Genomic DNA, 21,914 nt, shown 5'->3' with positions numbered 1-21,914 from the left:
AATTGAATTTACTATCTAACGCGTAAAACGGAACAACAACGTTCGTTGTTTTCGTCCGTTAAACGCCGACCTAACAGATCGTTGTAGCAAGCTTTTATATTCGTTAAACGCTCATTTAACGGACCCTTGTACTGACAATATCATACCACACATCACAGAGTTCAATACAATAATATATAATAATAATAATATGAAGATCGACGGCAAACTGTAGAAAGGGCCTTGAACTGCACATGTGGTAAACCGTCAATTTGACGGCAAAAAAATGCTGTTAAAACAACCTTACTTAAAGCCCCCTTCCCTACGTTTTTTAGATCTAATTTAAGATCACAAACTATATTTAATGTAAAAATAATACTATATGGTCCTATTGCGATAACTTTTTTCGTCTTTAAACGGTTAAAAATGTGAAAAATAAGTCGATTCTAATAATTATAGCGGCCCAAAATGGATTGCGCGCGGATTGATATTTTTGTTTTTCACCTGTAATTCGCCCACTTTTCGATCGATCGTGAGGCCAAAACAAATGGAAGACTCCTAAATTTTCGGCGAAAATACTGGGTTTTCCCCAATTTGTATCAACGGAGTCTGGCAAAAATAGAAAGACAATTAATGCAGCAAAATACAACTTCAGGCTAGGTATATAGCTAGCATACGATGTTCGTACGTTACCGATGTTTACCAGCTAGCCCGGCCTACAAAACTAAGCCTAGCTAGGCTAGGCCTAAGACCGTCCACGAGAGGTCGATCGCCGCGAGCTACTTAGGTAGTGCATTGTTTCTCACTTTTTATCATAATTTACCATAAAACGTACATTAAGATAAGGAATGACATGGTATAATGTTTTTAATGTAATATATATGTATTATTTTTACAAAACGTCACAAATTGTAGGGAATTATCAGCATCTACAATTCCACAATTATGTTTATTACAAAATACAAAAAAAAAACTGTGTACATTAACAATACAATTATTGTATCTATTTAGGCCTAAATGGTGTCATAGGCAAAACACTTATATATATAAAATAAATATATAAAAAACAATGTGCAATTGCCTTCTTGCAGCAGGGAGGCGTCGCCAAAAAGGGAATTCCCCTACTTGCTCTCAACCAAGCGCGAATTTACTATAGTTCTTCATAGTGTATCCAGTGCGTTGTTCCATTAAACGCCGAGTTAATGGACGATAGTATTGAATGACAGTATATAGAGTATGCATCATTCGAATACCCATCATTCCCGGAGTTTACTGAGTTTTTGTGTCCGTTAAACGCCGAGCTAACGGACGATAGTATTGAATGACAGCATATAGAGTATAGCATCATTCCACAGGTTACTGAGTTGTTGTGTCGGTTAAACGCCGAGCTAACGGACGATAGTATTGAATGACAGCATATAGAGTATAGCATCATTCCACAGGTTACTGAGTTTTTGTGTCCGTTAAACGCCGAGTTTACGGACGATAGTATTAAATGACAGTAGGCCTATATAGAGTGTAGTATCATTCTAAAGTTTACTGAGTGTTTGTGTCCGTTAAACGCCGAGCTAACGGACGATAGTATTGATTGACAGTAGGCCTATATAGAGTATAGAACGGACGATAGTATTGAATTACAATTGAGTAGCATCATTTACCTCCGCCAAGGAGGTATATGTAATCGGTAGCGTGTGTTTGTTTGTTTGTTTGTTTGTTAGCAGGATTACTCAAAAAGTAATTACAAGATCTTTACCAAAATGAATATACAGATAGATATGTGGTCAAGGACCATTCCATTAAATTTTGGGACCATTGTCCCAATTCTGGACCACTTTTTAGTATACTTTTCAGACCTGCTAGTGTTAAAAGATAGGACAGAAATTTTCAAAAGCCGGCGAGCAGTCTTAAAGTAACAAGTATACTGAAATTGCATTTTCTCGAGAACTACTTGTCCAAAAAACTTCATTTTTGTACAAGAGGCAAGATAGACAGGTTCCATTTCTCAAAAAACGGCCTAGAAAATGAATCAAGAAGCATTTTTGGGTAGAAGCTGGGATCCACTTGGTTTAGGATATTTCGACCTCGCTGATATCTCGAGAACCACTAGTCACAGATAATTAATTTTGGTCTCAAAATGTTTTAAATATATGTTTTTATATTCACTTTAATGACACATTTTCTCAAAAAATGGATGCAAGTCTTATTTCTGACATTTTGACCTTTGACCTTGATTTATCGTATCTCAGTAACAAATAATCGGAGAGACACAAAATAGGGCTCAAATTGTTCAGAAACTATACATTCATATTTATTATAATGAAATGTTTTTACAAAAAATGGCCGATTCTACAACTATTGACCTTTGAACTATTAGTCAAATCTAATATTATATAATAATAATATAACTTTGAAAATAATGGTGTTATGAATTTTTTTTCTTTTTAAATTGTTTAAAACATGTGTGTTTCTATCCAGTCTAATGGCACATTTTGTACAAGAATGGCCGAAAGTATGGTTATTGACCTTTAAACTATAGCATAGGCCTACTGTATACTAAATATAATATAATTGCATAACTATGAAATTATTTATACACAATAATAATTAGTAAAATTATACTATTCTATTGCTGTTCTATTGTTAGTCAACTGAAGCTATTGTTTAATTGAAAGGCTTGTTACATAACCATTACACCAAACTCGCATACACATGCTTGTAGTGAAATTAGCCTAAATCACAAACAGCATTAAGACACACACAAATATATATATATTTTTTTTTACCGGAGAAATCTTATGTAGGAGAATTTTACAGTAGGCGGAGGTATGCACTCTCGGAGTGGCTTTCTAGTTCCACAATTTATTGAGTTTTTGTGTCCGTTAAACGGCGAGCTAACGGACGATAGTAGAGAGGTTTCGCAACCTTACGAATACGATAACGAAAACGGATACGTCACACAAACGTCACAAATCGTTTTCGTATGCCCAGTAAATTCAATTTCGCACTTGACAATGAAAATCGCGAATATAGAGGGCGCCGTTTAGCGTGACGTGACGTTTCTATGTTGTTTTGATTACATAATCGAAAACAAAAGTTTATCCTTCGAATTTACAAACATAATTACATTTTAAAGTACTCTTATTCAATACTCTAATCGGAATTCATTATTGTGTAAGTATAAGTTTACTTATGTTATAATTAGGTGATCATTTAGAATAAAATGATCACCTATTGTTATTGTATGAAATCTTTATTCTTCTTATTCTTATTCTTATTATTTATTTCTCTCTGTACAGATTTTGTGTAACAAATATCTCAAAAAGTTTAATGTTAATGATTACCAAAATTTCACAATGTCATTCAAATACGTTAACTTAGTCCTAATAAGCTTTTCAGCGTGATCACTCCTCCGTGACGTCACGTATACGCCATTTTGTGAAATCACATTATCAATCATATCTCCATAATTCATTATCACATATTAATGAAAATCACTACACGTAAACTTGAGGTCAAGATAAAAAATATTAGCAAATAAAAACTCGGGCGTTTCAAGGTCATGCGCGTGAAATCGCGCGTTGAAATTTTAAAAAGCTCAAAATTTAGTTTTTATCAATTTAGAGCATGAAATAGGCCATTTGCGTGTTTAAAAAAATTACTGCGCAAAAACACATTTTTGCGCATGCGATTTTTAAAAAGGGTAAAAAATAAAATTTGATGTATACATCATATTCTACTCACAATCCTTAGTACATTCTCCGACTTTGAGTCCATTCCGACTTAAAATAACGCTATACGAGCACGTTAAAAATGACAAAATGCGCACATTAATTGTACAAAAGTGCTAAAAATGGTAAAAAAATAAGGCCTTTTTGAAATGAATATAACTCTTCAGAATGGCAGGTGACCCCAATTTTTTTTACTTATTATGGAAGCCAATAAGTTGTAGATATAAATATATATACATATTAGACGTACAAAATGGTAACACGTCATCAAATGGCCACTTGAATTTAAAAATTAGTAATTATTATCTTTTTGTGTGGGTTATCACATTCAATAGAGCGCATCTCCGTTATTTGAGCCCAATTTTTGCACACATTTTAGTATGTGCTTGCTCAATTAATTATCTTTCTCATAAGTTGTCAACATTTTTATTTTGATGACGTCATCACGCGTAAAATTTTGAATAACCTAGGTCGTGTAATTTCAGCTACACCATACATTTGAATATCTTATAGCTCCTCAGAATTAAAGGTGACCTTGAAGATTATAATTTATTATGAAAGCTGATGAAATGTAGATATGAATTGATATAAAAATTAAGCCTATCGGATGTTGTGATGTTATCATATGGCCAGTTGAAGTTAAAAAGTAGTTTTTAAATTTCTTTAGTCGAAGTTATACAAATTTCAAAGAGCGCGCATTGCGCTTCTACGTGTCAAATTCTCTTCCAATCCTTATATTTATTTGCTCAATTCATTATCTTTCGAAATTGTCATCTCCGAGTTTATTTTGATAATTCCATCATACCAACAAATTTGAACTTGATGTGTGTCCCATAATTTCACCTATGCTACACTGTATATAGATATACAGTATATACTGTACATATTGTATATGGCATATAATAGGTACAACTCGGCGCTATAAGTGTATATGCATCATGTCATAGGATGGCGTACATCAGCTATTTACGATCGTATGTTAACGTACGTGCATGTTTAAAAAATGTTAATTTCATTAAAATGATAAAATGATCACCTATAATTCGTCAAAGTGACGAATTAAATTCTAGTTTTAAATTGTATTTGTTAAAAAAACAGCCTTTAATATAAAGAGAATTAACTAATTGTCGATTTCGATCGAACTCAATCGATGGGATAGCCTACTAGGGCTAACTTAAATAGGCCTATAGGCCTAGACCAATTGTTTTTTAGGCCTATCCTTATTGCGTAAAAAATGCCTAGACCTAAATTAGAAGACATTTAACATATATTTTTCGTTATACTTTTTGAAATAGACTTACGTTCAATGACAAAAAGATAGCCTACTTTTTATTAGGCCTAGCCTAAGTAAAGACTTCATCTGGGCCTAGGCTAGGCCTAGGATAAGTAAAGACTTAATCTGGGCATAGGCTAGGCCTAGGATAAGTAAATTATCTGTAATGGTAGGGCCTAGGTATCGCTATATTTATTTTTAATGATTGCATTAGATTTTTAACGTTGTTGTTATTATTATTATTAATAATATTATTATTATACTCGATTCGTTTCCACAGAGAATGGCAATGCCAAGGGAGGACCGTGAATTACTTAAGATCGCTATGGAAAATGATGACGACGATTTAATTTACTATTTGATCTCAAATCATTTACCACAATCAACTTACCATGCAGAATTTTCATTGTTTGAAGTTGACAAACTGACAGATGCCCAATGCCTGAGCAACTTCCGGTAAGTCTTTACCCATTCTTATTTTAGTTAAAAACATAATTAAACAAAATGTATGATTTATTATAAGAATTGAATTATTTTTTTTTTCTTTTTGCATTTAGATTTCACAAGGACATGATTTTCACGTTAGGAGACGCATTAGGTTTGCCGGAGAAGATTGTATGCCCTAACAGAACAGTTGTTGATAAAATAGATGGTTTGTGCATGCTGTTGGGAAGAATGGCATACCCAAATAGATTATCGGACCTAGAAGAATTTTTTGGCCGTCCAAAGACAACGTTGTCATTTGCGATAACGGAAGTTTTAGAAAAGATTTAGACCAGCCATGGTTTAATGTGCGACTACAAAAGTTTGCCGACAAGATTTATGACAAGGGTGCGCCTTTTAACAACTGCATCGGATTTATAGATGGCACAGTAAGACCTATATGCCGACCAAAATACAACCAACGAGTGTGTTTCAATGGCCACAAAAGAGTTCATGCAATTAAGTTCCAGTCAATTGTGAGCCCTGACGGCATGATCTGCAACCTCTATGGTCCAATGGAAGGACGACGCCATGACTGTGCTCTCCTGAGGGAAAGTGGTGTAATGGAGTATTTTCAGCGGGCACCTGCAGCTGATAGAGATGGGTTGCCATACTGTATTTATGGTGACCCAGCGTATCCCATAAGGGATTATATCATATCGCCATACAAAGCCGCCAATTTATCTGAGGAGCAGGGGCTTTTTAATAAAGCAATGTCATCTGTAAGGCAGTGTGTTGAATGGCAATTTGGAAAAATTACATCCAACTTTTCTTTTCTAGATTTCAAGAAAAATCAGAAGCTATTTTTACAACCTGTAGCAAAGTACTACATTGTGGGAGCATTACTGACAAATTGCCATACATGTGTTTATAGTTCGCAAACCAGCGACTATTTTAATATGCCACCTCCTACATTAAATGAATATTTAAATTACCTTAATTAACTGCTGGCACATTGATTAGACCTTCATTAATACAGATATAAACCATATTCCAAATACTGTCAAACAATACCATTTATTAAAGCTACATTCAAAGGTGTCAGAGGTCCCAACTTGGGAAAGTCCATTCGCAGGAGATTTTGTCGTGAATCACATTCAATTCGTCGGGGCTTCGGGAAATATATATTCCCTCGAACTTAATATCATTCCCTCGGGGATGTCAAATCTTATATTTAACCGATATAAAAGGCAATATCTGTTATATTATATAGCCAAGAACAAGTCTGCTGGGTTGGGTGAAGCTAGGCTAGGCCTCCTTTGTATTGTTTGTATTTAAACAAGCCTGCCTAGACACCTTACCTTGCGAAGAATAATATACAGATAATTACTAATTAATGATTCCTTGGCAATAAAATATTCACTTAGGCCTAGGTCGTTTAAATTAACAGAAGAATTTCCATCAATAAGCCTATTAATAATAATATTATAATCAGGTAGGCCGAATAAATAATTCGTCTTCTTAACTTCTCTTCGAGGAGCCGAATCACCGGATGTTCAGCGCGTACTAGTTACTAGGTTACTACACCGTGAGTATTGACCAATCACAAACGGTGTTTCATCACATTTAGGATGGACTAATAACAAATGAGGGCGCTATGTATGCATAGCTTAAATAGTTTAGAAGATTAATTTCTTCAAGCAAGTTCAGTGGCGCAGCGGTTGAAGCGTTGTCTTGCGATGGAGTGACAATTCCACCCGAGTTCAAGATCGAGTAGATGACTTTTGTTTATTTATCGGCAACGCGAGTGTTGGCACACGAAAATTACACAGTCAATATCATCGTACTCGAGAATCTATATGTTTAATGACAGGGGACACGATAATTACGCGAAAATTACAGTCAATATCATCGTTCTCGAGGATATATACGATTTACGATCCTCGCAGCGGTAGTCATGTGATGCAGTTTCAACCAATCACGTTCGCGTATTTACATAGGCTATGTAATATATATATATATATATAAGCTGGAAGGGTATTGTTCACCTTTATTGATAAGTGTTTGAAGAACTATTGTCTGTAAAAATCAAAGATTTGTTGGCAGATGTAAAAAAATGGATTTCTCTCAAATTTTTACCATGAATAGACATTTGAATAAAAAGCATATCTACAACATTCATTTTAATTTTTAGCCTCCGTTGCCATGACAACGGTCAATTATCCAAATTTTGATGTTTTTGCCATTTTTCACAGATTTTCTATTAGTCCAGTCAATCTACCGATAGACCCAAAACAAATTGCAATAGTTTCCGAACCTTTTTTATTTGATTCTATATGTTCCTGGAAGAAACATTTCCAAAATCTACCAAAATCGGTTCAGTGGAACATACTTTTTTAAGGGGTCAAGAGGTCATGAGGGTCAAATTATATATTTGTATATCTCAGTAACCGCTTGGCCGAACTTGGTAATTTTGGTGTCAAACAATTCAGAAGACCCATATTTATATTCACTCTAATGAAAGTTTTTTTATCAAAAATGACCGGAATCCATGTTTTTGACCTTTGACTTATTATTTTGGCATATTGATATCTCGGTAACCACTGGGCGTAAACAAGCGTTTTTGGTGTCAAAATACCCAGAAGGCCTATGTTTATATTCACTCTAATGAAAACGTTTTGTGTATTATGACCAGAAGACATCATTTTGACCTTTGACATATATTCATTATTTTATATTATTTCACTAATTATATTTTTTGTATCTCGGTGACCAATAGGCTTAACTTCGTAATTTTTGTGTTAATTCAGAAGACCCTTATTTATATTCACTCCAATAAAACTTTTTACAAAAAAATGACCGGAAACTACTCTTTTGACCTTTGACCTATTATATTGGTATATTCATATCTTTGTAACCAATGGGCGTAGATGAGCATTTTTTGTGTCAAAATATTCAAAAGGTCTATGTTTATATTCACTCTAATGAAAAAGTGTTGTGTGTTATGACCGGAAGTCATCGTTTTGACCGTTAACATATATTCTTTATTTCATATCTCACTAAATATATTTTTTGTATCTCGGTGACCAATAAGCGTAACTTTTGTGTTAAACAATTCAGAAGAACCATATTTATTTACTCTAATGAAACTATTTTTACAGAAAATGACCGGAAGCTTTCAACTATTATATTTATATCTTTGTGAACTATGGGTATAGATGAGCATTTTTTGTGTCAAACAACTCAGAAGGCTATCCACTCTAATAAAAAATGTCTGTGTATATAGTCAGTGCGAAAGTAATTATTTTGACCTTTGATATCTATCCAGAAAACGTTTAGTAATTGGGGCAATATATTGATGTTATATTTCTTCATAGATCAGCACCCAAGATAACATTTAACTATTCATTATTCTGTTTATATTTACTCTAAAAACACACAAAACAGAAAAATATCCAAATAGGCCTGGTTGAGAATATTTACCAATCGTCTGATTTTACAAACCCATTGTTGAATCTTCAGAATCGGTATCTTCATTATCATCTAGTGAAATGTTTGCGCATACACCTTGACACTCACTACCATGGAGCAATCTAATCCATTGTTCCTACAGCTGCATTTCATATTATAGCAGCCTGTTTTGCATTTGCATCTTATGATTTGTAGGAGCGATTGTGGTGCTGGGGGGTTGTCCGTCAAATATGGTATCATCCTGCCTTGGCTGATCTTCCATCCATATTTATCTGGAGGTACATTTTCTTCATTTCCAAGCCAAACTTGAACTTGTTGGTACACCCTTAGACTATGATACTTTGCCGCTGATGCCGTTGGGGGTAAAGAACGTGGATGAACTGCTTTAGTACTGCATGTAGTCTTCATGAAATTTACGAAACCTCAATTCATCTAGGTTTTCATTATCGCTGCTACCATACAAAGACAAAATGGCGTTATTACCCGCTGCAATTACCTCCTGTCTGTTTGCCTTACAAGTCATAAACACTTTGGCTTGTTCAGAAAAGAAACAGTCACTTCTTACTTTAGTTACTGCTTTGATTTTCCCAATACCAAAAAATCGCGATGTCGTGTCACATCCAAGGAACGCGTGACAAAATAGGATATATTTACAAACATCGCTGCCAAGGTCAAGTCTTGTTGCCGCAATGTTCCAACATCGTTGCGCCTTTTTAGTTTCTTTCCTTTGGTTTGGCTTGAACCATACATTATGTTTGGTGTGACCACCATGGTGGATAAGGAGGACCAGGATATCTGTATCATCTGCGATGACAACCGTGCCTATTTGTTCTGCGAAGGACAGAGCCATCTTCGACACAAGATAGTCAGCGTCAGCTTCTGCGTGGTGAACAGTACAACCTTCTTTTTCAAGACTATTTCCCAAAATCTTAATGAATCTTTGTTTGTTTTGAACGTTTGACAGAAATTCTTCTTTTTTGGTTTGTAAAGTCATAGATTGGTCAAAGTGTACAGCTACACCAACACCACCACCACCACCTCTTCTCCTTGTATGTGTACAGTCTTTTGTACTTAGTGAGTTATCGTACCCATCAAAAACAACAATGGGTTTTCCATATTTGTGAGAAACATATTTAGTGTATACTCTCATAATGTCACCCCATGAAGCCCCTCTTGTCCATGGAACTTAAGATGTACTGAATTTGATCAGGAGGTTCTGGAGCAACCTCGATTGCTGTTGACCACAAACTATCAGCTAAACTAGCTTTATTTGCAGACCTCATTATATCTGGTGATTTAAACAATGCAGGTGGATATGAACAAAGCTCATATCTAAATATATCTGATACATTATCGCATCTTGTGCCGGCAGTTACAAGTCGTTGAAATAGAAGTAAAGGATCTACATTGACCACATCATCTTTTATCTTCAATGCGCTTTTAGAGTTCATTGTAATGGATTGGCTCTTTTTCCGAAATGTGTAGTCGGCGACCTTTTGGTTTGTCATTGATTGCACAATTTGTTGACCTACATGCTTGGCATTGTCACAGTCTACATTGATATGTGCCGTCCCTCCAGTTGCAATGTTTCTCAGTGATTTTGTACTGTCTGTATTGAATGGATTTCGCTGTGTCAGATACCTTGATATGTCTTGTACATCACTGAGGTCCTTCATCTTTCTGGCATATGTTGTTTCTATATGTTGTTCACTGGTAGTATACGAAACATTAGTGAACACTTGCATTGAATGATTGATCTTGGCGCAGACTGGAGTTGAAAGGACCCAGACAAGTCGTTGAATTTCTGTTAATCCTCGCCCTCTTGTTAGACCTCCTCCTGTTTTTGTGCTACGCATAACACACTGTTCTATGGCAAGATCAGTTGATATTCCAGCCCAACGTCTGCCAGATCGCCGCACTTATTATTTGGTCAAATTTAAAATGTTATACTCGAGACTCGAGATTTATTCATGACACGACTAGAAAATGTTAACGGTCAAAATAATGATTTTTGGTTATATTGTACATTTGCATTTGTTTTCATTAGAGTAAATATAAACAAATATACTGGTATAATAGGTCAAAGGTCAAAAACATAGTTTCTATCCATTTAAAAAAAAACTTTTTCATTATAGTGAATATAAATACGAGTCTTCTGAATCTTTTGACACAAAATTGACGAAGTTGTGCTCAGTGGTTACTGAGATATAAAAAATGTATTTACTGAGAAATCTAAAATAATGAATATGTGTCAAAGGTCAAAATAATGACTTCCGGTCATTTTACACGAATCTTTTCCATTAGAGCTAATATAAGCAACATACCATAACAAGGACTGTTAATAACGCGTTGGAATCATCGTTAAGCAACACTGAACGGCATGTCCGGCCTCCCGTTAATTACGCGTTAAACAATGGAGTGATCACACTACAGCAGCTAGTATGCTTTTACGTATAGTAGCTAGTAAACGGAGGGGTTGATATGCCTCACTGAACACGCCCAACCCCATTTAAATTAGCTTGCATATAACGGTAAATCGTTAAACTAGTTGCGTTACAACAAGTTAAACAGAGTAAAAACATTTGGGCACGCTCCCTAAATCATGCGTTCTTTCCAAAAAAACATTTAAAAAAAAGCTGTATACTGATTTTACAAGGATCTAAATAAAATTGGCATACCTTTACTGCAAGCAATTTTCTTGTTTCTGGCAAAGTGTCTTTAGATTCACTTGAAGACATCTCGGCTATTACCCTTTAAAAACAAACAATTTCCTTAAATAACAGTTAAAGAAAAAAACAGAAACAATTATGTTTTCTCTTTATAAAATGACAAAATAAATGGTTAAATTCAATGAAAAACCAATTGGCTGGCAGCCAATTTGACTATTTTTTTGCTTTAAATTACAGTTTTTTAGGTATAGTCAATAAGTAAGCAAGGAAATACTTTTTCTTTTCAATCCAATTTTTGATCAAAATGGATAACTTTTAGGTGACATTAAAATGGCACATTGAACACAAAAAAAATGTTCAAGAATATATTTTTTTAAGGGGGACAATACATCTTTAATAGTTTATCCTGAAAATATTCTTAATTTGCTTTGTTACCCCATCTTGAAAATATGAAAGGAGGAAGGATTTTTACCCATCATTAATAATAATAATAATAAATTCATTTGAAATTAAGGTCAGAGTTTGTATCATTTTTTTAATTATATTATTAAGCTTGTAGTTTAACTATTAAAATATGTTTTTTTTTTTTTTTGTCTTGTGTGAGTTTATCTCACGTTTATTTAAATTCTCATTGGTGAATATATTATATACATATAAGTACATTTGTGACAATTAAAAGTAAGTGTTTAGAGTAGTTAAAATACCGGTATATTTACATAATAAGATGCTTGAATTCAGTATTAACCATATTTGTTTTCATTAAAATTTTAGATACTATATTAATTAAATTGTAAAAATGAAAAATGGCGGTAAAATACATGATTAAAATTTTCTTGTTAAACTATCTTATTTGTGTTCGAGTAGTGAGGCTATAAACTCAGGGGAGGAAAATGTAGTATCCCCCCTTTTCACCAAGATAAAAAGGATGAAATGAAAAAAGAGGAATGCAAAAGTTTGAAAGTTAGATATTTAGAATGATAGCATGCAATGATATATTTAATGAAAACCGTAAGGTTAGAGTCCATACACTGTGCAGGTCCAAGACTATTACAGTAGAACCTCCATTTTACGTACGGTACGGGACCGAAAGGCGTACATAAAACAAAGGATTCGTAAAATCAAGGTTGACCTTAAATTTACCCCAAATACGTAGAGATCGTAGCTATAAAGGCTACCCTGTTTGTCTACTTTATCGAACAGCATGTAGGTTGTCACTAGCTAGGCCTTGCCTAGACTTTCAGGCCAGGCTAGCAGGCCTAGCAAGATGCGAGGCCTAACTAGAAAAATACAGTACTGTACAGTATATACAGGCTGTGAGATGTTTAAATAAAGTGTAAAATATCAATGTTCTTGTATTTTCTATCAATAAAAACAGTCGCTGCACGTGCGTAGCTTGACTCAAACACACAGCAGAATTCAACACACAGCCATGATTGTGGCTTTGTGTGCTTTGTTGTTGTTAAATTGCGCCCTCAATGTAAGAAAATGATGACGTCATCGGTTATTTTAAGCGTACGTAAAATCAAGGGAACGTAAAATCAGGGTACGTAAAACACAGGTTCTACTGTAACTATTAAAATATGTTTATTGATTACCTCTAATATCACATTTTTTAAGTGTACTAAAATTGAAAAACATACTTGTTATAATCATTTGGATCACAAACAACAGTCACACGTGAATGATTCTTGGCTGCTGCGCGTAGTAATGTAACTCCTCCTAATAAATATATTTATAACAAAACAATTACTTTTAATAGTGAAAACATACAATTCCAGCTGTAAAAGCTTGCAGATAGAAAGACTAAAAGTCTAGAAAAATCCAGGCGATGGAGAAATAGTTTTTTTAAACAAAATGGCCGGCAATGGCAAAAATTCCTAAAAAAAGACTAAAAAACATTGATGATATATCTAATAACCACTTTATAACAGTTTTTACAAAGCTTTATATATTTTTTTACAGTTTCCAAGACCTCAACTATAATCCACACATTATTTTAAGAGCTGTTAATTAGAAAATGGCCGCAAAAACACATGTTAAAATATCTAGATATATCTCTATTAAAATATAGGACAATGCAGTCCTATGCTCTATGGTGTCTAATAAATCAGTTCATTTAAATTTCTACTGTCATACCAATATACTACAACAATGGTGGTGCCAGCTGGAAAGGGTACAGGAATAGGGGATCATATGGGAAGGGTGAGGGGTCCATCCGGATAAATATAAAACAATACCCTACCAAATATTGTTTCAAGGATTTTCATTTTTAAAAGTGACTACCCTTTACTGATATAATATTGTCAGAACTTCCGGGTGCTCTCACTAATAATTGTGATATGATACCTAATAAATACCGTACATTTCGGTGTACAAGTCGCACCTGTGTATAAGATGCACCCATAACGGAGACTGAAATATCAGTAATTTTGATGTAGTCGAATTTAAACATTTTACAATCAAAACAATGGTATTTTAATAATAAAACAATGATATTTCCGACCTATTTAGAATCAAGATGATATTATTTGCCTTTATATCATAATCAGAGGTTCCATGAAAAGGGAAAACCTCACATTGCTTCAGTTACGATGCACTGTGTGGTAGGGCTAGCCTATGACTATTTAAGTGACTTTAATTGCATTAAATATATACCTTGTTATTGTGTTTATGACCATTGTATAAAATCAATCCAATTGATATTCAGTTTTTAGGGCTGATCACGACAGGGTCTACTAGGCCTAGCTTTAGCGTTGCTAGTGAGTTAACCTAGGTCTAGGCCTAGCATTTTTTTTACAAATCTGTCGAAGTTCGCATAAGACAAATTTTTATGCCAGTCCCATTACAGTCGACTAATTTAAAAGAACTTGACATACATATTTTTACAAAAGAAATATTATTATATACCTACCAATATCAATCTGTTCGACCGCATCTTCTATCAACACACCAGGCCTTGAAATAGTCTTTACAAAAGGATACAAGTTGCAAGCCACTAACCTATATACAGAATACAGAATACAGAAATGTATTGGTCCAAAAAGAAATTTGTTTCGTTGACAAGCTCTCAAATAATTAAATATAAATATATAAAAAGTCAAAATATCAAAATATGAATAAACATCAAACATAGACCAAAATATAAAAATACTATATCTTAACATATAAACATATATTTAAAATAATATATATATTAGCAGTTTCTTTTTTCTTTTTTTTTATGAAATTTCTCTTTTTCTTTTTTTCTAAGCCAAAAAAGTATTGTTACATACTAATACATTGGTATGTAAAAATACTTTTTTGGCTTAGAAAAAAAGAAATTTCATCAAAAATAATCATACGAAGCCAAATGAAATTATTTGAACATTTATATTAGGCGTCATCTACAAATTATTTCAGACCACAAATCAGCGTCCAGACGCGTTTTCTATTGTTTACCCAAAAACGCGTCTCAAAACCCGATTTGATTTGATTTGATTTGGCTGCGTCTAGACGCCAATATGCATGTTCGACTATGGCCCCGCCCCAATATACGGCTGACTGCACATTGTTATACTGTGCACTGGTGTTAAACGCGCTACATACAAGTGAATTCATTGAGAGCGTGATATTAAATTATTATTTACAACCGGCAGTAAGACAAACAAATCAGTACAGGTATACCCTTTTACCGCCGACAGAGTATGCTGTAAAGCGCAAATTTTCGGTTCTATTTATTCGCGACCTTTCATTTTTGCGATTTTATTTTTCTTATGCTAAAGAGTGAATAACTTTAACTTTTGGAACATGGAATCACTCAAACTATTGACCTTACAGTACAGAAAGAAAATACTGCAACTTTACCTACGAAGTAGCTTCGTAGGCTACGTTGTTGGCTTCGTAGGTTCCATTGTTTGGCTTTGTAACCTCAATAAACAATGAGCTACGTTCTGAACTTCGTAGGGAGTTCGTAACCTAAATAAACAACCCTACGATGTTCTTAGTGAAGTAAGAAGGTGTGAAATTAATGTGTTAAATTTAACTGGCGGAGGACCAAGTTGTAAATATATAATATTTTTTAATCGTAATCGTTTCCTTCGTGTGTGTTTACCTACTCAACGGCGAATATAAATATAAATTTCCCACGATGTAAACGTAGAGACACGCGATCCAACACATCACAGGTGAACCTCAACGAACAGGCCAACTAATAAACATATTATAGCGAACGTCCAGTCCATCCAGAACGATGCCGAGAAAAAAAAGATCGTAAACAATTCATTCTAAATATAGTATCAGAACGTTTTCAGTCGGTCGCTCAAAAAGACTGCCAACAGAAGACCGTAATAAATACAGACCTAGTTTTTTTGGTCACATGGCATGCAACGCGATATTCTGGCGGCTGCCGTGTCTGACGACGATAAAACAGTAATTAAGATCGTGTACCTGGATTTTGTGTCACATGACATGAAACATAATACCCTCTCTCGACTCTAGCTCTAAACTGCTCACATGTTTTTTCCTCTCCAAATTCTGGTCGAGCCTTTTTCTTTACACATGTCGTAATCATTTTAAAAGGCCTAGGCCTATGTTAAATCTTAATATGGAATATTATTATTTATTTTTCATATCCTAGCCTAGGCATGGAGGTATCCTCCATGGCCTAGGTGTCGTCGTTTTTATAATTCGCTAACCCAAGGTAGAAGCGTTAAATAATTTATAGGCCTAGTGTAGGCCGCCGAAACTAGGCTAGCCTAGACTTTCTTTCTCTCTGCATGAGCTGAGGTCCACAGGCCCGATGTCGTCTCATCGGCAAATTTCCGTCCAAATTAGGATAACCTAGGCCTAGTCTCAGATTTGTTGGTTCTGTGAAATGGTACCAATGTTGTTTCACCTGCATACAAGCAACACAGACGGGTTTCAATAACTCAGACGCGTTTTCTATTGTTTTACCTACTAAACGGGTTTTAATCAAACAGACGCATCTTCGCCGCGAATATGAATATTCATGAATATTCATAATAGATCGTTAATGAGGTTCAGCATTGGACAGACGCGTCTGATGGGTTGCAAGTTTTCAGACGCGTCTCTGTGGTCTGAAATAATTTGTAGATGACGCCTTAGCAGTATTATATACAGTTAAAACAAATTATATTTTCAATCTATCTTTTAATTGTTGCGTTAAATGGCAAGAATTTGGAACAAATGACTTTCCTAAAAGATCATGATCTCCTCTTAGTGGACATAGCCTGATATCCGATCTGTTTAAAATATAGTACTTATTTAGTGCTCTTTTTCATATGTTTGTTGAATAGTTGGTAGGTCAGAGCCAATAATATTTTGCCTGCACGCTTCCTAACTCGTTCTAATTTTTCTTTGTTCTCATTTGTAAGACCAAAAAACAACGATATTAAACTAATGGAAAACACTTTGCACTATAGCCCTATAGAACATCGTTAATATAGTATTATCAATTTTATATAGTTTTAGTTTCTTATAAAATATAGCCTTTGATTTGCTTTTTTAAACATTTGATTATTAAATTGGAGACCTTTGTCAATAGTGGTTCCTAAGTATTTTTGTTCGTCTACTATTTCTACACCTTTAATAATTAACTTATCATGTCTAAACATTTCACGTCTTGTATCAAATACTATTTCTTTAGTTTTGTTTTTATTTAGTTTAACACCAGTCCACAAATTTGTCAACCTCATTTGTGTACGGTGACGCATCTTCTCCACGAAGATAACTGGAGACTACAGTATCATTCGCATATTTTATCATTGAGGTTGTACTGCCTAACGTTTCATAGTCGAAAGTATAGTGCTCCTGTATTGCAAAGCGTTGTGCTGAAAACGTTGCTGTCCATGCGAACGTATTGAGGTCTCTGTTGCAGAAAGTCCATGGTCAGAAGTGAGAGGTTGGGATTAATATCCATCCTTTGAAATTTTCTAATCAACGAATGCGGTTCTAAGCTTTTAAAAGCACTCAAAAAGTCAACGAAGAGTGCCCTGACCAACGTGTACGTGTCAATATGCTGAAAAATATTTTGCAAGAAGAGTAATAGCATCATCAGTTCCTCTTTTGGGTCGGTAGGCAAATTGAGTAGGACCAATCGATACGTCCTAACATTTGAAGTGATTGCGACTGGTTGGTGATCGTTTTGGGTTACTGGATATTTTATTTTCGGAATCGGTCTAATTTCTGAAGTTTTCTAGATCTTTGGAATTTTTCCACATTCCATGGATGTATTAAAAATATCGCAGAAAACTCCCGACAATTGATCACAGCATGACTTTAGAACCTGATTTGGAACATAGTCTGGCCCTGTCGCCTTATTGATTTTAACTTTCTTACAACACGACCTCTCCTAAGTCATTTATTTAGATTTTTCCACTCACCTCCTTTTCTTTATTTAATTGTTCCTTTAAATCATCTATCTCTTTTGAAAAATCATGTTGATTAAAACGGCAAAAAAATGTGTTAAGATCATCTGTCGTATTCGACTCATTTTTTGGCTGTGACGAATTTCTTTTTATTTTGACTACCATAGTCAGTGATATCCTGCATGGTTTGCCAAGCCACTTTGACATCGTTTTCTTTAAAACTTCGTTCTAACTTTCTTTTATACTTATTCTTTTCAATTTCTAACGCAATCTGTTTTTGCTTTTCTTTCACTATATCAGTATGTTCCTTTGAGAAAGAGGATTTCCTTTCGGAAACCATTTCTTATTATTTGGGTAAATCACTTTCGATTTTCTTGGAATAATTGAGTCATATAGAAATGTACAATACTCAAAATAATGCTTTGGGTATTTTTAGGTGATCATTTAGAATAAAATGATCACCTATTGTTATTGTATGAAATCTTTATTATTATTTTTTTTTTCTTTTTATTGTTTCTGTACACTATTTTGTGTAACAATTATCTCAAAAAGTTTAATGTCAATGATTACCAAAATTTCAGAATATCTTTCAAATAATATAACTTAATCCTAATGAGCTTTCCAGCGTGATCACTCATCCGTGACGTCATTTATACGCCATTTTGTGAAATCAGATTATCAATCATATCTCCATAATTCATTACGACATATTAATGAAATTCACTACAGGTAAACTTCAGGTCAAGGGTAAAAATATTAGCAAATAAAAAGTTGCGCGTTTCAAGGTCATGCACGTGAAATCGCGCGTTAAAAATTGAAAACGCGCAAAATTAGGTTTTGATCAATTTAGAGCATGAATTAGGCCATTTGCGTGTTTCAAAAAATTACTGCGGAAAAATGCGTTTTTGTGCGCACGATTCTTAAAATGCGTAAAAAATAAAATTTGATGTATAAATCACATTCTACTCACAATCCTTAGTACATTCACCAATTTTGAGTCCATTCCGACTTAAAATAACGCTATACGAGCACGTTAAAAATGACAAAATGCGCACACTAATTGTACAAAAGTGCTAAAAATGGTAAAAAAATAAGGACTTTTTAAAATGAATATAACTCTTCAGAATGGCAGATGACCCCCAATTTTTTTAACTTATTATGGAAGCCAATAAGTTGTAGATACAAATGTATATACACATTAGACGTACAAAATGGTATGACGTCATCAAATGGCCACTTGAATTTAAAAATTAGGAATTTTTATCTTTTTGTGTGGGTTACCACATTCAATAGAGCGCATCTCCGTTATTTGAGCCCGATTTTCGCACAACTTTTAGTACGTGCTTGCTCAATTAATTATTCTTCTAATGAGTTGTCAACATTTTTATTTTGATGACGTCATCACGCGTAAAAACTTGAATAACCTAGGTCGTGTAATTTCAGCTACACCATACATTTGAATATCTTATAGCTCTTCAGAATTAAAGGTGACCTTGAAGATTATAACTTATTATGAAAGCTGATGAAATGTAGATATGAATTCATATTAAAATTAAGCCTATCGGATGTTGTGATTTATCATATGGCCAGTTGAAGTTAAAAAGTAGTTTTTAAATTTCTTTAGTCAAAGTTATAAATAACTTTATTTGAACAGACGCTTTTAGAACAGCGGCACACGTTTTATGACGGTGCGTTCATAAGTTTAAAGAAAAAGAAAAGGAAATGAATTATACAATAGTTAATTAACAAATTAAAGTATGAAAATAAACTTTAAGATCAACGAATACAGTAAACACAAATAGAAATTTAAAAAGATTTACAGAGATGTACACCAGTCTTTCTCTGCAACATTAAATATCAACAAAAAATTAGATAAACTTAAAAGTTAAATAACAATAAAAAAATAAATAAAAAAATCAGGATCTTAAAGAAAGAAAAGAAGAATTAACCAATGCGATTTGATACTCATAAAACATATGACCTAATTATCAATTAATTGCTTGAAGTATGCTGAAAAAATAAAATGTTTGAAACAGTGAGGAAAAAGCGAAGAAAAGAAAAACATATGTTTAAAATATTAGAAATCTGAAAAGGATCAAAGACAAATTAATTACAAAGCTGATTTCTTTTCAAGAACATACTGTAGTGGAATATAAAAGGAAAACAAACCAGTGAGCAGTCAAAATTACCATCTTGGCTTGATGAGGCAATAACACATCCAGCTCATAACACTAACAAAATCTTTGAAACCAGAAGAAATTAAGAGAAGCAATGATAATTATACTTTAATCCACAAAAACATGACAAAACTGACATCAACCATTACCGACCAAACGAACATTATCACATGTACACAAATAATTTACAAAAGTAATAAAAAAACAAAATCTAGAAGTAAATAAACCAATATATAAGGCTTTATACAGTAGGACCATCTTATACAGTTTGTCAATCAACTAAAATAAAAAGGAAATGAATATCACCAAATCTTTGATTTAGAGATTATCAGAAAGCATTTGACTCAATAAAACAGGCATTACCATATTAGAGGGAAATATTATACCTCAACAAATATTGATTACGATCGTTCAAAGAGAAGTTAAGGAAGATTAGTAAGACAAGGCGACACTTAAGATCTTCACTGCATTGGAAGAGGTGTTTAATCAAAGAGCTAATTTAAAAAATAGAGTAAATAATTTGGATGTGAACGCTCAATTATGTCCGGATGATGTTTTTTTTCTGGACAATTATTGCTGCTTGGATTTAGAAGTAAATCCAAGGAAGGATAGCCAGTTATTTTATGAGGGTAATCCAATTAACAACCCAGCGGGTGGCCTTTAGCCTCATTTGCACCAATGAAATTGAAGAATTTTTTAACCCATTTCATTTTCATATTTAACATTTGAATTGCAAAGAATATGGTCATTCTTCATTGTGTACCCCATAAAATGTCCTAAAAAATTAAATGAACTATGTCTGACGAAGACAGAGGTAGAAGATATTAGAAGATGGTAGGCCTAAAATTTTTACTATACTGAAAAATAGAATACAAAATTTAACACAGAAAGTAAAATGACCAATTGTTTGTAATCAGAAGTTAAAAGTAAACAACATACGGGATAAATAAAAGAAATAGATGATTTTTTTTTTACATAAAATAGCATTTAAAATCTCCAATACCAGGATTTTATGAAATTTAATTAACTAGACATAATTGTACCAAAGAACGGGATTTGTCAAGGTTAGTCCAGTTAGTAGAAAATTGTTAAATCCACTTCTTCTAGACATAGTTCCATGTGAACCCCACTATTGACTTCCAGCCTATTTTTTGCTTTGAATTACAGTTATTTTGGGTATGCACTATATCATTTTTTTTCAATCCAATTTTTGGTGAAACTATTATGTGTGACATTAAAATTGCATATTCAACAAAAATATTTGTCAAAATTACTTTTGTCAGGGGGAAAATAAGTATATCTTTAATACACCCATCCTCTGGGACTTATTTTCAAATGTAGCTAAAAACTTTCCAGTACAATTCCGGTCAATTTGATGTGTATAGATGCATGCAGTAGCATTGGAAAAGCGAGAGAGGGGGAGGTGGTTGGGGTGATGGAGAGACACATATTTTTTACATGTTTGTCTACACTATAAACTAGTTTAACAAAAAAGGTGTGATGTGCCCAAATATGGTAGTGATATGTCATTCATTGTGTCCATATATGGGCACATCACATTTTTTTGTCGCATAAAAATGTTATAGTGTAGACAGAGTTTAACATTTGTGTAACATGTAACAAAAATATGTGTCTCTCCATCCACCCCAACCCCCTCCCCTCTCTCGATCTCTTTTTATAGATTATTAATTGCTAAATATATGCAAAACGATGGGTCATAGCTCAAAATGACATTTCCAATTGAATTCTGACAAAATATTTTGTTAGAGCAAATATAAATGTGTATATTCTAAACAATTTGACACCAAACTGAACTTTTTGGGACAAAT

At 33.7% G+C, this 21,914-nt stretch overlaps 1 protein-coding gene and 1 pseudogene across 1 annotated transcript in view; one reads left to right on the top strand and one right to left on the bottom strand.

Annotated features, from left to right (window-relative positions):
• Positions 1-21,914, bottom strand: part of LOC140040738 (bifunctional purine biosynthesis protein ATIC-like) — a 117,560-nt gene that overhangs the window by 21,403 nt on the left and 74,243 nt on the right. Inside the window, exons 5-7 of the mRNA XM_072086895.1 lie at positions 14,455-14,543; positions 13,184-13,262; positions 11,553-11,625 (exon numbers count right to left, since the gene is read on the bottom strand). Of these exons, the coding sequence (XP_071942996.1) occupies positions 11,553-11,625; positions 13,184-13,262; positions 14,455-14,543 (241 nt within the window). The remainder of the gene's footprint in view (positions 1-11,552; positions 11,626-13,183; positions 13,263-14,454; positions 14,544-21,914) is intronic.
• Positions 5,264-6,461, top strand: LOC140041158 (uncharacterized; annotated as a pseudogene).

The sequence above is a fragment of the Antedon mediterranea genome, chromosome 2 (genome assembly GCF_964355755.1).
Source record: "Antedon mediterranea chromosome 2, ecAntMedi1.1, whole genome shotgun sequence".
In the NCBI taxonomy this organism is placed as follows: Eukaryota; Metazoa; Echinodermata; class Crinoidea; order Comatulida; family Antedonidae; genus Antedon; species Antedon mediterranea.
The sequence above is the reverse complement of the archived record's forward strand: the minus strand, read 5'-3'. Positions and strand labels throughout refer to the sequence as shown.